The sequence below is a fragment of the Lepidochelys kempii genome, chromosome 7 (assembly GCF_965140285.1).
Source record: "Lepidochelys kempii isolate rLepKem1 chromosome 7, rLepKem1.hap1, whole genome shotgun sequence".
Taxonomy (NCBI): Eukaryota; Metazoa; Chordata; order Testudines; family Cheloniidae; genus Lepidochelys; species Lepidochelys kempii.
The window spans coordinates 32,054,698-32,073,416 of NC_136386.1; the positions used below are offsets into that span (position 1 = coordinate 32,054,698).

The 18,719-nt window shown below is 49.0% G+C and overlaps 1 protein-coding gene across 1 annotated transcript in view; it reads right to left on the minus strand.

Moving 5' to 3' along the window:
* CAPN1 (calpain 1) overlaps positions 1-18,719 on the minus strand; it is a 54,276-nt gene that overhangs the window by 28,954 nt on the left and 6,603 nt on the right. Inside the window, exons 3-5 of the mRNA XM_073351855.2 lie at positions 14,920-15,217; positions 13,289-13,358; positions 4,794-4,912 (exon numbers count right to left, since the gene is read on the minus strand). Coding sequence (XP_073207956.1) covers positions 4,794-4,912; positions 13,289-13,358; positions 14,920-15,186 — 456 coding nt within the window. The 5' untranslated portion in view covers positions 15,187-15,217. The remainder of the gene's footprint in view (positions 1-4,793; positions 4,913-13,288; positions 13,359-14,919; positions 15,218-18,719) is intronic.

The window sequence follows — 18,719 nt, forward strand, 5'->3', positions numbered from 1 at the left end:
AGAGCACAGACGAATGCGTGGAGGCAAACAATGTCAGAGTGCAAGAAAGCACAAAATGACCGGGAGGAGAGGTGACAGGCTGAAGAGAGTAAGTGGCGGGCTGAAGAGAGGGCTGAAGCTGAAAGGTGGCGGCAGCGTGATGAGAGGAGGCAGGATTCAATGCTGAGGCTGCTGGAGGATCAAACTAATATGCTCCAGCATATGGTTGATCTGCAGGAAAGGCAGCAGGAGCACAGACTGCCGCTACAGCCCCTGTGTAACCAACTGCCCTCCTCCCCAAGTTCCATAGCCTCCTCATCCAGATGCCCAAGAACGCGGTGGGGGGACCTCCGGCCACCCAGCCACTCCACCCCAGAGGATTGCCCAAGCAACAGAAGGCTGGCATTCAATAAGTTTTAAAGTTTTAAACTTTTAAGGTGCTGTATGGCCTTGTCCTTCCCTCCTCCACCATCCCACCCGGTGCTTCCTTCCTCCACCACCCCTCCCGGGCTACCTTGGCAGTTATCCCCCTATTTGTGTGATGAATTAATAAAGAATGCATGAATGTGAAGCAACAATGACTTTATTGCCTCTGCAAGTGGTGATCGAAGGGAGGAGGCGGGGTGGTTAGCTTACAGGGAAGTAGAGTGAACCAAGAGGGGGTGGTCCATCAAGGAGAAACAAACAGAACTTTCACACCGTAGCCTGGCCATTCCTGAAACTGGTTTTCAAAGCTTCCCTGATGCGCACCACGCCGTCCTGTGCTCTTCTAACCACCCAGGTGTCTGACTGCGCGTAACCAGCAGCCAGGCGATTTGCCTCAACCTCCCACCCAGCCATAAACGTCTCCCCCTTACTCTCACAGATATTGTGGAGCGCACAGCAAGCAGTAATAACAGTGGGAATATTGGTTTCGCTGAGGTCTAACCGAGTCAGAAAACTGCGCCAGCGCGCTTTTAAACGTCCAAATGCACATTCTACCACCATTCTGCACTTGCTCAGCCTGTAGTTGAACAGCTCCTGACTACTGTCCAGGCTGCCTGTGTACGGCTTCACGAGCCATGGCATTAAGGGGTAGGCTGGGTCCCCAAGGATACATATAGGCATTTCAACATCCCCAACAGTTATTTTCTGGTCTGGGAATAAAGTCCCTTCCTGCAGCTTTTGAAACAGACCAGAGTTCCTGAAGATGCGAGCGTCATGTACCTTTCCTGGCCATCCCATGTTGATGTTGGTGAAACGTCCCTTGTGATCCACCCGTGCTTGCAGCACTATTGAAAGTACCCCTTGCGGTTTATGTACTCGCCGGCTTGGTGCTCCGGTGCCAAGATAGGGATATAGGTTCCGTCTACGGCCCCACCACAGTTAGGGAATCCCATTGCAGCAAAGCCATCCACTATGACCTGCACATTTCCCAGGGTCACTACCCTTGATATCAGCAGATCTTTGATTGCGTTGGCTACTTGCATCACAGCAGCCCCCACAGTAGATTTGCCCACTCCAAATTGATTCCCGACTGACCGGTAGCTGTCTGGCGTTGCAGGCTTCCACAGGGCTATTGCCACTCGCTTCTCAACTGTGAGAGCTGTTATCATCTTGGTATTCTTGCGCTTCAGGGCAGGGGAAAGCAAGTCACAAAGTTCCATGAAAGTGCTCTTATGCATGCAAAAGTTTCGCAGCCACTGGGAATCATCCCAGACCTGCAACACCCTGCAGTCCCACTGGTCTGTGCTTGTTTCCCGGGCCCAGAATTGGCGTTCCACTGCATGAACCTGCCCCATTAGCACCATGATGTCTGCATTGCCAGAGCCTGTGCTTTGTGAGAAGTCTGTGTCCATGTCCTCATCACTCTCGTCACCGCGCTGACGTCGCCTACTCGCCCGGTTTCACTTTGCCAGGTTCTGGTGCTGCATATACTGCTGGATAATGCGCAAGGTGTTTAATGTGCTCCTAATTGCCAAAGTGATCTGAGCGGGCTCCATGCTTGCCATGGTATGGCGTCTGCATAGAAAAAAGGCGCAGAACGATTGTCTGCTGTTGCTCTGACGGAGGGAGGGGCGAGTGACGACATGGCTTACAGGGTTGGCTTACAGAGAATTAGAATCAACAAAGGGGGTGGCTTTACGTCAAGGAGAAACAAAAACAACTGTCACACAGAATGGCCCCCTCAAGGATTGAACTCAAAACCCTGGGTTTAGCAGGCCAACGCTCAACCCAATGCTCAACCCACTGAGCTATCCCTCCCCCCGGTATTTCAGGCAGGACTGAATCTCCATTCAAGTTTTCAAGGTGCCCCTGACAGACCTCACCGAAACGACTGCTGGCCGTTGATTTCACGGAGGGAGGGAGTGGGGAGCAAATGAATACAAAACAAATCTGGTGTATTTCTTGTTTTGATCCACTCCATCTATCTTTTACATCTTTGGCTGGCAGCAGACGGTGCTGTAGGACTGCTAGCCATCCACATCTCCTGGCTGCTAGGCAGAAGATGGTACAATAGGACTGCCGGCAGGACTAAAGAGAATGACCTGGTTGAGTCACTCCTAATTTAGTCCCCGCGCCCATGTCTGCCCAGGCGCTCCTGACCGACCTTACCGAGGCGACCAGGAGTACCTCGGACACGATGATGATGGTTATCAGGCCTGTTGCACCGTCTGCTGCCACAAGGCAATGGGTTGCTGCTGCTGTGTAGCAATGCAATACCACGTCTGCCAGCACCCAGGAGATATAGGGTGACAGTGAGCTGAGCGGGCTCCATGCTTGCCGTGGTATGGTGTCTGCACAGGTAACGCAGGAAAAAAGGAGCGAAACGATTGTCTGCCGTTGCTTTCATGGAGGGAGGGCCTGATGACATGTACCCAGAACCACCCACGACAATGTTTTTTGCCCCATCAGGTACTGGGATCTCAACCCAGAATTCCAATGGGCGGCGGAGACTGCGGGAACTGTGGGATAACTACCCACAGTGCAACACTCCGGAAGTCGACGCTAGCCTCGGTACTGTGGAAGCGCTCCGCCGAGTTAATGCACTTAATGCACTTAGAGCATTTTGTGTGGGGACACACCTAATTGACTATTTAAAAACGATTTCTAAAAAACTGACTTCTATAAATTTGACCTAATTTCAGAGTGTAGACATACCCCAGGACTTGTACGCTTCAGCTATATCAGTTTAAAACTGATACAGAAAAAGTGGTACAAAAAACGTATAGACAAAGTCCTAATACAAGTGCCCTATACAAGTTGTTCTAAGGTCTTTGCTTACTGATGATGACATGATTTCTTGCTTCCTACCAGCTTCAAGACATGCATTTCTCATCAGTAACTGAGCTCTTCAGGCTGCCAGAGACCTCTGTGTCTAGCAGGTAACAAGTTGCTACTGATTTCTCTCTCTCCAAAGCCTCTTAACAAAATTAGGCCAACACCTTTCCACCAAGGTTTAATGTTCTACCCCTGCCTGCAAAACCCTGGGGGAAGCTTGTCCTACATGTGATCCAATGGTTTTTAAGGTTATAACTTTTAAAAGGTGCCAATGAACATGATACAAAATGGGTATCACACAGCCTGATAGGAACCTTTTTTTGGTCTATACATTATTTTCACGCATACACACACTTTTCACTTGGGCATCTTTGGGAAAGATACCAATAGTCAAGTGTTATAGGGAGGGCTGGCCCTTTAAGGGGAGTTGGCCTCAGGTCTATCTGTACCTAGTTATCTGCCTCATATGTGATGGGTTTGGCCCAGTGGTTGGCCAGCAATCATGCAATGGTAGTTCAGGGGGTGGGGCTTCCTATAAGAGTTTTTCCTGCTTCAAAGAAGGGGAGACCTCTCTGAAGAAGCCCAGAGTAAGCCTGGAGAGAGATCTGGGCCCTGATGCAAAGATAAAGAGGGAGAGAGACCTGCAGGGGATACGGGGTCAAAGTGGGACAGGGAAGGAACCTGCTGGGAGCTACCTGCTGCCAGGGCAGGTAGCAAAGCCTTTAAGAAGGAACTGGGAGCTCAGGAAGGGTGAATTTAACTGCTGAGTTTGGAGAAGAAGGCTGGGAGATTCTAGCTTTGAGTTAAACGGTTATTTTGTATAAAATAAACCAGACCCCAGAAGGGGAGAGTAATCCAAAAGCAGTTGTGGCAGTTTTACTGGGGAAGAAGGTAAACTGAGGGAGCAGCAGGGTCCAACACCAAATGAGGTGAGAATTTCTTACATCCCAGCATCTCACTTGTTACGAATTATATCTGATAGGTCACGCACAAAACTGCTGCGAATTATACCTGATAGGTCACACACAGTTCGAATCTAGGCTGAGGCACATGAACAAAGTCCACAACTGCAGAGTTCCCAAAAAACACCAAGTTTATTACCCTCGAGCATGGTGCCCCCCTGCTAGCCAGGAGGGGACACAGAATACAGATTATGCAAAGGTTATATACCGCTTAGCAAAGCATGTTGCCCTTGTGCATCGGAAACCTTAGCCAATAAACAAACCCTTTTCTTATCTACCACCTATCCCTGCTTGGTGCATTCCTCGTGCTAAATTAGTATGTTAATTACACAGCATGGTCCTAAAGCAATGCATCAGTAACTTTTATTATCAGGATGGGAGGCTTCACATCAAAGGCCAAGAGATAGGGAGTTAGGGACAGACAAAGAACAGATACCGGGAGTCAAGGCAGGCTGGAGACAAGGAGGAGGATTTTCACAGGAATGCAGTATCTAAGGAACACTCCTCCTGGTGCATGATGTGCTTGCTTTTAGACAATGGTGGGTCCCAAACCAAAATGGAATCACATGTGCTAACTTTTCCTTAACACACCTGGAAGTGGAAGATGCCAGCATATCCATTCTGGAAGCTCTGCCCATGGGGGACCACTCGATGGAGGATGGTATCATTCAAGGTGAGACAAGCAATTGCAGCTAGGAGCCAGCAGTCACCTGAATGAAGGCAGAAAGAAAAGTTAGTCAAGAAAGTTCCATTTGCACCAAGGATGGAAAATAACACTCCCGTTTCTTCAGCAGAGCCTAGCTGCATTGGATAAATAACTGCATGGTATGTGGCAGTCACATTTTATTCTCAGGAGAAAAATTAAAAGGTGCAGGCCGCAAACATAGTAGAGCGCAAGATTTCAGGCTTGCACGTTACGGGAGCCATTTGGCAACTCAGGCACCCACTGGGGAGAAAGATATTTGCATAAACCACACACCAACTCTTGCAGCTAACCAGAACTAGCTGTGCAATCCCCCATATGAGTCAGAGCAGCCTGGGGCTCCCGCGCAGACATTCTCCTCAGCCTTCTGCTGCAAGTTCTCACACATCCTCACCATTGTTTTCCAAGGCTGCTCATTCTAAATTTTGCTGCTGATTTGCTCTTCTCACTTATGTGGCACCAAAAATATGGCAATGCTGACGATGAAAGGGATACTCTGGGCTTTAGTCTGACTCCGCAAAAGTCTGATATCCACTTGGTTTTTTAGACCAAAAGTGATGGAAGCCCCCTTGGATTTTTGCACTATGGCTGTTACTTGGCAGAGATACGAATATCCAAGGTGAACGGCATAAGGGAAACAACCATTTTGGCCCTCAAATTTACAAGCTGCCTAAAACTCATAGTTCCATGTAGATGAGAGGAGAAATTTCCTTCCACTGGAGCTCCTGCCCCCTCACAGTTTGATCAGGTACCTCATAAGTTACAGTCCCCAAGCAAGTTTATCCAGTTCTCTGTGCACTTTGCACAGGGTTTTTGCTTGGGTGTTGGGGGAGGTGAGATCCTGTGCTGGGCCAGAACTCACCGCCCAGGAGAGAAGAGCTTTAAACAACCCTTGTGATCCTAAGCTTCTCTGGAAACTGGAGCAGCCCCTGGCATAATTGAGACAGCCCCAAGGGCCTAACTTATGGCAGCCTCCTGGGGGTGCCCTATGGGCCGCAGTTCAGCTCAGAATCCATGGAGCACTATGTACTGCGGTCTCACACCTAACACGGCCCCCCTGCCCAATGCCCACAGCCCTAATCCCCCATGACAGGGCTTGCAGGTTCCTCCCCTGGCCAGATATGGAGCTTTTAGAGCCCTTTTTATCCAGCATAAAGGGGCCAGAATGGGGATGAGGATCTCAGCCAGGATAGGTTTTACTTTATGCTATGCCACTATAATTGGTTACACTTATTCAGGACCTGCAGTGGAAGACAAAGTATCAGATGACTAGTACCATCGGCAGGCCACAGAGCTCAAGGCCACTCCGCACAGCCGAGGAGACTGTAGGGAAAGGGTATAAAAATAGTGACTCTTGGCACATCCATAGCACCCTTCATCTCAAACTGCTTTTGAAAACATCAATGAAGCCCTGTATGTCTGTGCAGTCAGTCCTCGTGGAAAAATAGCATCAGGGAGCAGTGAAACAACTTGCCCCAGGGTTGAGCTGCAAATCAATAGCCAAGCCAGGAACAGAACCCAGGAGTCCTATCTCACTCCTCCTTGCTCTAACCATTAGAGCACTGCCTTAGCTAAAGAACAAGACCCCAGCCTGTCAGTGCCAGGAGGCATGGTCAAAGTGAAGCTTGGGAAAAGTTCACACACTGTGTAAATAAATATATATTAAAGATAACTTACAACTTATTTCTGTGCCAAAAAAAAACCAAACCCCTATGTAACATCATGTGGAACTCCTTGCCATAAGATATCCATGAGTCTAAGAGCTTAGCAGGATTTAAAAAAGGATTGGATATTTATATGGATAATGAGACTCTCCAAAGTTACAATAGTAATTTAAAAAACAATGAAGATGGGATTTTATCAATCCTCTTGCATCAGGCCATCAGCCAATCTCGAACAGGGTTAGGAAGGCAGTTTCCTGAGGGGTAGGATCTCTGATCACTATGGGATTTCTTGCATCTTCCTCTGAAGCAGCTGGTGCTGGCTGCTGTCAGAGAATGGACTAGGTCAGGGGCGGGCAAACTTTTTGGCCTGAGGGCTGCATCAGGTTTCTGAAATTGTACGCAGGGCTGGTTAGGGGAGGCTGTGCCTCCCCAAATAGCCAGGCATGGCCCAGCCCCCACCCCCTATCCGACCCCCCCCATTTCTCACCCCCTGACAGCCCCCCTGGGACTCCTGCCCCATCCAACCCCCTCGTTCCCTGACGGCCCCCAGGGATCCCTGCCCCATCCACCTTCCCTGCTCTCGGTCCTCTGTCCGCCCCCGGACTCCCCACCCCTAACTGCCCACCACCACCCCATCCAACCCCTCCTCTCCTTCCTAACTGCCCCCCCGGGACCCCTTCTCCATCCGCCCCCCCCCCGCTCCCTGTCCGCCCCCAGAACCCCTGCCCCTGACTGCCCCCCGCCGCTCCATCCAACCCCTCCTCTCCTTCCTGACTGCCCCCCCCGGGACCCCTACCCCCATTCAACCCCCCTGTTCCCCGCCCTCTGACCGCCCCGACCCCTATCCACACCCCTGCCCACCCCCCAAACTCCCCTGCCCTCTATCCAACCCCCCCCACCCCTGCCCCCTTACCGCGCTGCCTGGAGCACGGACAGCACAGAGCACTGGGTCAGGCCGGGCTCTGCAGTTGCGTTGCCCCAGGAGCTCACAGGCCCGGTGCCCAGAGCACTGCGCCGGCGGCATGGCGAGGTGAGGCTGCAGGGGCGGGGGGACAGCAGAGGAGGCGCTGGGGGGCTAGCCTCCCGGGCCAGGAGCTCAGAGGCCCAGCAGGACAGTCCTGCGGGCCGTAGTTTGCCCACCTCTGGGCTAGGTGGACCCCTAGTCTAATCCAGTTTGGCAATTTCTGTGTTCCCACAGCTTGACAAGGGCAAGGGCACCATAGCAATTTGGGCTTAACTTGTTTCTCATGTCTGCTTTGCTGTTCACCTTTCATGGGGACCAGAAATCGACTTAGTAACCAAGTAGAAAAAGCCAGACGTGGGGCTGCCCATCTTGCCAGCCCGCTCCTTACAAAGCTCTTTCCGTGGTCTCTGCTGGCCCACACTTGCTGCCTCCTCTGCTCCTGCGCCATCTCAGAGGGACAGTTGAAAGACGGCTTCAGTGCAGTGGCAAAGGAGGAGGTGGATGAAGGCGGGCAGCAGGTGGGAAGGAGTGGACAAGCCGATGAGGCTTTTTAAGTCCAAAGAATACTGAATTGGGACTCACTTTCAGAAACAGCTGTGACAGCTGGCAACCAGCCAGGTGCTGTTAGTGCCATTTCCCTCCCCCACACACCCCCAGTGGACACTGGAACGGCATGGTTTAATTCTCCACACACTTCTCTCCCCGCCCAGCCCCCCCGCGTGGTCCTGGGATATTTAAAGTTTTGTGGCATTTGCACAGAGCTAGACTCCATTCCTGCTCCAACGGCCAATCTGCTGTAGGGAGGGGCACAGTGCAGACACACATGCCCCCATGCTGACTCTGGGAGGAGCTGGACTGCAGCTGTCAGGGGGCTTCCCTCATCGAGGGCAGCGCTCATCCCTCCCCGGCTAGAAAAAACACAGGCAGCAGGACTGCTGCTGCCAAACTTACTGGTTAACACAGTTCATTGCAGCGTACTAAAGATCCAGTTGGTATGACTCCAAAGTTTGCATCACTCCAATGCAGCTGCTGTTAAGCCTTCCAAATTCAGAGACTCTCCTCCCATTTTGAGACACACTTAAAAAATGTTCATCGTGGGAGGAACATGGCTTCTTTGTGTTTAACTGATTTGCATCTTTGCACTGTGTATCAATTTAAAAAGTGACTCATGGGTCTGGGAGCAGAGGCAGCGTCCAATACCTGGGAAGAGTGCAGCATCCTCCTGGGGTGGGAACTCTACTGAGCTAGGTTTGCGCCTGTGTTAGGAACATTTCATGTTAATCTTAAGGCACCCCTCTTATGGCCAAAGTTCAGAGCTAAAGTTAATTAGTGCTCGTAAAGCACACTGAGATCCTCAGATGGAAGGCGCCATGTAAGTGCACTGTATTATTATTATATAGCTGACTCCTCCACCCTCCCATCCGCTGCTTTGATGGCCCTAATCTTGCCTTTGACAGAAATACAGCTATGCAGTGGGTGTGATTCAAACAGGCTATAGACTAGACTCTACGGACGGGCTTGCCGCTCACAGGAGTAGCCCATAACCCAAAAGGCCTGGGGTAAAATTTCCAAAGGTGTCTAAATTCATATTCAAATGGGATTTAGGCACTTGGAACCCTAAATCCCACTGACAATGAGACTTGGGCTCTTAGGGTCTAAAGTCACTTAGGCACTTTTGAAAATTTCACTCTTGATCTACATACAGGTTTTGTACATATACACACATATATATATTTTAAACGGATATAGTTATAGCAGTACTGTACCTGGTGTGAATGCAATTATACTGGCATAAAGGTGCCTTATACTGATATAACTATTCCTGAATGGAAGTGGAATAAACTATACTGATCCAAACACCTTTACACCAGTATAACTGGATAAAGCTGTACAACCTCTCGCCACACTGGGGGCAGGAGAGAAGGAAGAGGGGGTTGTACAGCTTTAACTATATTGATCTAGTTTGAGCAGTACAACTTGTGTGCATAGATGATTCCATCTGTCTCAGAGCACTATCCCCTCTGGTTTAAATTAATCCAGATCTAGCCTCCAACCTGCAGTAGTCAGGATAATTCATCCAAAGGTAACAGCGCAGATTTGTACATTTCCAGCCCTAGGTTTCTCTCACAGCCGGCCCACAACATTTTGGCACCTGAGGCGGGGAGCTCAAATGACGCCTCCATGCCCCCTCGCTTGGGCCAAAACTTTGAAAGGTCTCAATTCTGCCTTTTTCCTCTTCTACTCCTCTCATGGTACTGCTCTGCTACCTACCCCAATAAAGGAGAACTAACAACTTAAAATGCCTTGTTCAAAAATTTTAAGTAACACTTAACTTTCAAAGGCCTGAACAGCAAATGTAACTTCTCTTGTCTGCATAGTAAACACTGGCATTTTTATCTGTTTGAATAATCAAAGTGGTGCTTTCCGTGCCTTCTTGGTTGCAGAGATTTGAACTGCGTTGCAAGGCCGACCAACCTCTCCTGTGTCATTGGGGAGCATAGATGTGTTTTTATTAACTTCAGTTTGGAGAAGCTGCATTCTCCACTGGCAACTGTTACAGGAAGTGTTAGAAGTATGTGTGACGGGTTGGATCACAGAAACCCCCTTGGGACTGCCACCTGATGTGACAAGACTACTTCTGCTCCTGCTTTCCTGCCCTGTCAGCTTAGGACTTCAGTGCCCTGCCTAGTTGGAGCCAGACCCACTAGCCTGTTGCAAACCCAGACCCAGGCCTGAACCATGTCCCCTAACAGCTGTAGGCTTAATTGAAAGCAATTTAAGAAATGTTCCTGTCCTTGACACCCAGGTGCCCAACTCCCAATGGGGTCCAAACCCTAAATAAATCCATTTTACCCAATGTGGCTGGAACACTAGATTGGAAGAGCTTGCAACAAAAACAGTATGCAGCATTCTGGGTTTTTGAGTGCATAAGCCATGGCCCCTCCGCTTTGTTGCCAGTAATGTGTTGGATGGAAACTTCTATTTTCATTGTCTTTGAGGAACATGAAGTTTTTAACTTGCTGTGGCCCAAGCAGTACAAGCAAGACCCTCAGGCTACTGCTCAAGTGGGTCCACAGTCCTGGATCATCTAGACTTAAGGAACTGAACTCAGCAGCAGCTGTTTCTTGCGCCTCCACCACACTTTTCTCTGATCTACACTTTTCTTCAGGAATGTGCATGGTTACATCCATTTGAGATGGAGATAACGGATGCTGCAGTAGCTGCCTGATCACCTGCACTCTGACTAACTGGAAGATCAGGCATCTCCTCACCACTCACATCCTCACTGGGGCCAGAAGGCTCACCATGAACATTTGTGTCTATGTATCTTAGGGTTAGCTCCTTTCTGCTTAGACAGAAAAGCTTCCTTTGCTTGCTTTCTTTTTCTGCATGCTGCCCCAGAGGGGCGTTTTCTTCTTTCACTCATGACTGCTGTTCTGTGCCAACTATAGTGACTCTCAACACTCAGTTGAAGCGGACAAATAAGCAGGCTGGTAGCGGGGCCTGAGTGAGGGAAGATATCAGCATCTTAAGGGCCTAACTGGCTCCTACTACTTCAGTTGACTGCCTGTTCTCCTCCAGTGGGTTCAGGGAAGCAGCAGGAAACAGGAAGCTCCCTGGGAAGCTGGTGTTAATCAGGCCAGGCTGCTGGGGGTGCTAGAGAGGTACATAAGAGGCTCCTCCCCCACCCTCTCCCTGCAGCTCCTGCTGCTTTCTGTTATTCCCTCTCACCTTTTTGCCTGCCTGCCAGTTATGTCTCTTGTGCCCTCCTTCCTCCAGCACAGCACTCCACCATCTCTGTGCATCCAGAGCAGAGAGAATACATATGCCCCAGCAGCAGACACAATTTTCTACACTCTGGGTCCTAGTGGCGCCCCCCACAGTCTGGCACCTGAGGCGGCCTCCTCAGTTCGCCTCAAGGTAAGGCCAGCCCTGGTTTCTCTAGCTCAGAAATATTCTCTCTAATCCATTTTTTGTAATTTAAAGCTGGGGAACTTAGAGAACATTACAGAGAAGAGAGAGCCCATGCATACACGCACACATACTGTGCCCAAAGATAAAGCTAAATAGAAACTACAGTAAAGGAAACCAGACACAGAATATCACCATTTCATCTCAGCAAAAGGCAGGACCAGTCTTTCCTTTCTGCCTGTTTTAAAACCTCACGGGGGGAATCATATCTCTGTGGCATTTTTTCCTTCTCTATTATATGTAATGTGCCAACAGTGGCCTGCCTTGAGTTGCAAAAAGGGAGATTGTTGTGGAGTCAGACACATTTTTGCTGGACAAATTGCAGAGAAGGCTTAAAACCACTTGGAAAGCAATTTAGCTTGACCATATCACTAACTCCCTTTTCTCCAGGGGAAATTCAGAGGGTTAGAAGTCAGTGTCAGTCCCAAATAGATCCAATTTCTTTGTAAAAATGGGGCAGTGGCCCTTCATTGGGAAGTTGCAAGAAAAAGAAAGAAAAAAAAGTACAGTTTCCCCTGCTTATTCCCCCCCCCCACCCGCCCTTTTCTCTGAGCTCAGGGAGCTGTGATATTTCACAAAAGTGAGAAAGATGCTGTGTGTCACATTAAATCCAATCTACTGTACTATTTAAAGTTACACCTGGTGATCTGATGGTTTGGACTAGCCCACGAGAAACCAGAGCTTGGGGGAAGAGAAGAACGGGGAGCATGGAGTCTCGCAGGGCTGGGAACAGCTAATAACTGCAGGAATATGCTGCAAAGGAAGCTAGGAATTACTGGGATTTGCACAGCAGGCCTCAAGGCCGCCTATAATGAGGGGGCAGGGGAAAATCATGGAATATTCAAGCCCCTCTGTGCACTGATATGCCAAGTCCCTGCCCAAGACCGAGGTCCTGCATCAAGCTCCATGTGGATGGATCCCTCTGAGAGCACCAGTGAAGTTATTGGGAGCTCCATACAGGAGTCTGCCCAGGAGGATCTCATTGTAGGATTGGGGCATAAAGGAGATGAAATTGTAAGATTTTGGGGGCAAGGACCATTGTTTTGTTCTGTGTTTATACAGTGCATATCACAATCGGATCCTGGTCTGTGACTCCTAGGTACTTGCACAATACAATTTAATTATTTAATTAATTCGTATGGATCTAATCCCCAACATAAGAATACACAGGACAAGGATTCTCTGCTAGAACAGTGATGTCTGAATGTTATATTTGTCCCTTTATCTTATTCTTAGGTTACTTTCAGGCTTCCATTTCTGTAGTATCCGAGTACATCATTAGCTTATTTATCCTACCAACAGCCCTGTGATGGAGGGAAGTGCCATTATCCCCATTTTACTGATGTGAAAACTGAGGCACTCAGAAACTAAGCAATATGGCTATGGTCACATAAGAAGTTCATCACAGAATATGGAAATGAAGACAGGTCTCTTGAATCACAGGCTAACACCCTAACCACTGGGCCATCCTTCCTCAAATGCAGAATTGGAGGGGGGGGCAGGGAGTGGGAGAGTTGGACATACAGATTAAAACATATAATCTCTAAAGGCTTTATGAAAGAAGGAAGCAGGAGATGCTAGTCATGTTTAACAGTCCTTCAGAGATGCACCTGTTCCAGCATTCATGTGAAACCACTAAGCATAAATAAGCAAGCACTTAGGAGCAACATTTCTCCAGCAGCAAGAATCCAGCTTCTGCCCCCAGATTCCGTCCTTCCCGGTCTCTCAACAGCAGCACTAATAATAAGCAAGACCCCCAAATGGAAGCCAGCAGCATCCCTACCAAGGGCTCCCTGGCAGATGTCTGTGCGGGTGGCTCCGTCAACAATGAACTGCGGGTTGGAACACATTTCCTGAAACAAAACATAGTTTGGTTTTTAAAGTTCCAGTGACTGGGATATTGGTTCTTACAATGCTATGCAGTCCAGTTAGGCAAAGCCATCACCTTTGATCTACATTTGTTAACCCTTAAGTATGTGGCCACTCTTTCACAATGGCAGCCCAGTGAACATTTAGGATTATGTGCATGGTAAGTATCCAAAGTCTCTTAATCATCCTGGTTGGAGACAGCTTTTGAAAGAAGGACAAAGACAATTACTGTCGAGCCTAGCACAATGGGGTCCTGTCCTGGTCCATGACTAGGTCTCTTTAGGTGCTGCGTAATACAATAAATAATAATACTTTTATTGTCAATTCTTTCGAGCAGTCCTTTTGTCACATGGTTATACAGTACCTAGTGCTATGGGGCCCTGATTCCCCATGGGGCCTCTGGACAGTACTACAATACAAACAACACACACTCCTCCTCCATGCTGTGTCTCATAATACAAATACATGGGAGTCACTCACGTTTAATAACAGGTGCTCCACAGGTAGAAGGAATACAAAGAAAAACATTTTCACAAAGCATGCAGTCAGTGGAAAATCCCATTGCAAGAGCTCAGAGTTCGCCACTATATGCACTCAGATACTACAGTGGTAAGGCCATATAAATAGATAGGTATGCTGTTTATTGATTTTAAAGAGAGCTGGATGGTTTAAAGCAGTGGTTCTCAAAGCCGGTCCACCGCTTGTTCAGGGAAAGCCCCTGGAGCGCCAGACCGGTTTATTTACCTGCCGCATCCGCAGATTCAGCCAATCGTGGCTCCCACTGGCCACGGTTCACTGCTCCAGGCCAATGGGGGCTGCGGGAAGGGCGGCCGGCATGTCCCTTAGCCCGCACCGCTTCCCACAGCCCACATTGGCCTGGAGCGGTGAACCACGGCCAGTTGGAGCCGCGATCGACTGAACCTGCGGACGCGGCGGGTAAACAAACTGGTCCGGCGCGCCAGGGGCTTTCCCTGAACAAGCGGCAGACTGGCTTTGAGAACCATTGGTTTAAAGACTAGACAGACATGCAGCAGTAAAAACTGCACAATTCACATAGTATATTCCTCTGAAGCACCAGGTATCGGCCTCTGCTACAAGTGGGATTCCAGACTTATCTTACGAATGGTCCAATTTAGTACAGCAAGAAGCTGCATACCAAAGTAGACGGCTGATTGCTCTGATTTGAAACAGCAGGAGCCAGGTTACTAAGCTAGTAGCATTGATCTGATACAACATGGCAAACCCTGGGTTCTAATTAAGCAGTTGCACTCATTAATCGTTGAAATCAGGGTGGATTGCCAGTTAAATCAGCTAAATCAATGGCAGAAACCGGAATAGTTGCCAGTTCTTTGGCTGTAACCACCAGACAACACTGCCTATAAGGGTTTGAAAATTCTACTATTACAGAATTTAGGGAGGCAAACGAAAAACTTTCCTTGTTTCATTGATTGCCCAAAGAAAAAGATTCAGGAGCGATTCTCTACATAGGACACAAACAAATACATCCCATAAGTGGTACGTGGGAGGAATTGATTCTTGCCTCACCGTGGGTCTCTTCCACTTGATTCCATAGGTTTTGGAGGAGTTTGGACCCAATTCTTTGAAGCCCAAGGAGGCGGCTGCAGGAGGGAAGGTGTTATCTCGGAAGAGGGCTCCACTCTGTAAGCATGCATTCCGAAGCTTCTCAAAGTCCTGGCCCAAGTACTTCACTGCATTCTCATGCTGCCCCAGGCCTAGATCCTTAGCCCTCTGCTTCTGGACCTGAGCTGAGACGCCTGTGCAATACACTGGGGTGATGATTTCTTCCGCCATCTTTGGCAACTATTGGACTAGGCAAGCCCCACTGAAATAGAGAAGACAAGAATAAACAGCATACGTGGAGAACTGAACCTCACAACCCCTTACACGGCTTTAGCCAAGGGACCTAATAGCAAAGCATAGCGTGTAACCTGCTGAGCATACATAGCTGTACTAAGTCCTCACTTTCCCAGATGGACCTGCTCTCAGCTGCATGTAGTTCTCACCTACATAGATATCTTCCAACAACACTTAACTTTACATGTGTTTTTCTCTCCCCTGCTGTGTGAATGACCCAGCCGAAACAGAGACAGTTCTCTCATGCTATCTGTAACAACAGTAAGGCCTTATCTATGCTAGCAATCTGTACCAGGAAATGTTTGGTTTCAGAGTAGCAGCCGTGTTAGTCTGTATTCGCAAAAAGAAAAGGAGTACTTGTGGCACCTTAGAGACCAACAAATTTATTTGAGCATAAGGTTTCGTGAGCTACAGCTCACTTCATCGGATGCACTGGTTTGCATAGTTCCACTAAGGCCATATGTACACCTTACAAGCTATAAGATCGCTTGTGTAGCCGCACTATGCCAATAGGAGAGAGCTCTCCTGTTGACATAATAAAACCAGCTCAAGGATCAGTGGGAGAGTGTTTCCCACCAACATAAACACTCATGTGCGCAGCGCTATGCCAACAAAACTTATGTCGCTCAGGGGTGTGTTTTTTCACACTCCTGAGAGACACAAGTTTTGCCGACATAAGTGCTAATGTAGACATGGTCTAACAAAACTATTTAGGCAGAGCTTGTTCACATCTGGCCATTTGTGCCAGTGTCCTGTGTCTACGCAGCATCAAGTTGCATCAGCAAAATTATGTTACACCATGGGTAGTGTGACGGGGCAAGGCCAGATGGCTATAGTAAAGTAGTGAGGAACAGGTATGTTAGCCCCAGGCTAAACAAATCCCTGGTACCATGGTAACCAAATGGCAGTTGCTCCAGGTTAATTAAGACACCTGGGGCCAGTTGAAATCCTTCTAGAAAGCAGTGGTGATAGCTAGGTTGATTGGGACACCTGAAGCCAATCAAGGGCTGGCTAGAACCAGCTAAAAGCCTCCCAGTTAGTCAGTGAGGTGTGCATGTCAGGAGCTGTAGGAGGAAGCCATGCTGTTGGAGGATCTAAGCAGTATAAATCCTTATCAGGTGCAAGAAAGGAGGCCCTGAGGTAACGGTGAAGGAGATATTGAGGGGGGGGGGGCTGCTGGAGGGAAGTGATCCAGGGAATTGTACATGTCCTATTTCCAAAAAGTCAGCTACCAAAGCTGCTACTATTAGGGTCCCTGGGCTGGAGCCTGGAGTAGAGGGTGGGCCTGGGCTTCCCCACTCCACTCCCTGATTAATCACTGAGACTAGGAAACAACAGAGACTGGGTGAGGGAAGGTTGCTTCTCCTCCCCTCCCTTGCTGGCTTATGATGAAAATGGCTCAGTAGGCTGTGACTCTTGTCCAGGGCCAGTGCAAGGATGTTTTGTGCCCTAGGTGAAACTTCCACCTTGCACCCCCCTCTGCCCTGAAGCGCTGCCTCTCCCCTCAGAGAGCCGTGCGGCAACTCCCCACCCCAGCTCACCTCTGCTCCGCCTCCTTCCTGAGCATGCCACTGCCGCTGCTTCTCCCACCTCCCAGGCTTGCGGCGCCAATCAGCTGTTTGGCACACAAGCCTAGGAGGCAGAGAAGCAGAGCAGGGCGGCGTGCTCGGAGGAGGCAGAGCAGAGGTGAGCTGGGGTGAGGAGCGGATCCCCTGTGCGCCAGCCCCGTTACTTGCTGCAGGTGGACCTCCCTGTGCCCCTCTGCCCCAGCTCACCTCTGCTCCACCGCCTCCCTGGAGCGCGCTTTTGGCTGCCCCCAACCACTTGGTGCCCTAGGCGACCACCTAGTTCGCCTAGTGGTTGCACCGGCCCTCCCCTTGCCTCTAGAGAGAGAATGGCTATGTGGAGGGTCACAGTGAGTCTCTGAGTGAGTCTCTAGTGAAATCCACCAGGAAGTGTGGGACCCACTGAGATAAGGACAGAGCTTTGTCACAGTAGACATCCCAGTGTCCTCCATACTACTTTCAGGTTTCAGAGTAACAGCCGTGTTAGTCTGTATTCGCAAAAAGAAAAGGAGTACTTGTGGCACCTTAGAGACTAACCAATTTATTTGAGCATGAGCTTTCGTGAGCTACAGCTCACTTCATCGGATGCATACCGTGGAAACTGCAGCAGACTTTATATACACACAGAGAATATGAAACAATACCTCCTCCCAGCCCACTGTCCTGCTGGTAATAGCTTATCTAAAGTGATCATCAGGTTGGGCCATTTCCAGTACAAATCCAGGTTTTCTCACCCTCCACCCCCCCACACAAATTCACTCTCCTGCTGGTGATAGCCCATCCAAAGTGACAACTCTTTACACAATGTGCATGATAATCAAGTTGGGCCATTTCCTGCACAAATCCAGGTTCTCTCACCCCCCTCCCAAAAACCACACACACAAACTCACTCTCCTGCTGGTAATAGCTCATCCAAACTGACCACTCTCCAAGTTTAAATCCAAGTTAAACTAGAACATCTGGGGGGGGGGGGTAGGAAAAAACAAGGGGAAATAGGCTACCTTGCATAATGACCTAGCCACTCCCAGTCTCTATTTAAGCCTAAATTAATAGTATCCAATTTGCAAATGAATTCCAATTCAGCAGTTTCTCGCTGGAGTCTGGATTTGAAGTTTTTTTGTTTTAAGATAGCGACCTTCATGTCTGTGATTGCGTGACCAGAGAGATTGAAGTGTTCTCCGACTAGTTTATGAATGTTATAATTCTTGACATCTGATTTGTGTCCATTTATTCTTTTACGTAGAGACTGTCCAGTTTGACCAATGTAAATGGCAGAGGGGCATTGCTGGCACATGATGGCATATATCACATTGGCGGATGTGCAGGTGAACGAGCCTCTGATAGTGTGGCTGATGTTATTAGGCCCTGTGATGGTGTCCCCTGAATAGATATGTGGGCACAATTGGCAACGGGCTTTGTTGCAAGGATAAGTTCCTGGGTTAGTGGTTCTGTTGTGTGGTATGTGGTTGTTGGTGAGTATTTGCTTCAGGTTGCGGGGCTGTCTGTAGGCAAGGACTGGCCTGTCTCCCAAGATTTGTGAGAGTGTTTAGGCTTAAATAGAGACTGGGAGTGGCTAAGTCATTATGCAAGGTAGCCTATTTCCCCTTGTTTTTTCCTACCCCCCCCCCCCAGATGTTCTGGTTTAACTTGGATTTAAACTTGGAGAGTGGTCAGTTTGGATGAGCTATTACCAGCAGGAGAGTGAGTTTGTGTGTGTGGTTTTTGGGAGGGGGGTGAGAGAACCTGGATTTGTGCAGGAAATGGCCCAACTTGATTATCATGCACATTGTGTAAAGAGTTGTCACTTTGGATGGGCTATCACCAGCAGGAGAGTGAATTTGTGTGGGGGGGTGGAGGGTGAGAAAACCTGGATTTGTACTGGAAATGGCCCAACCTGATGATCAC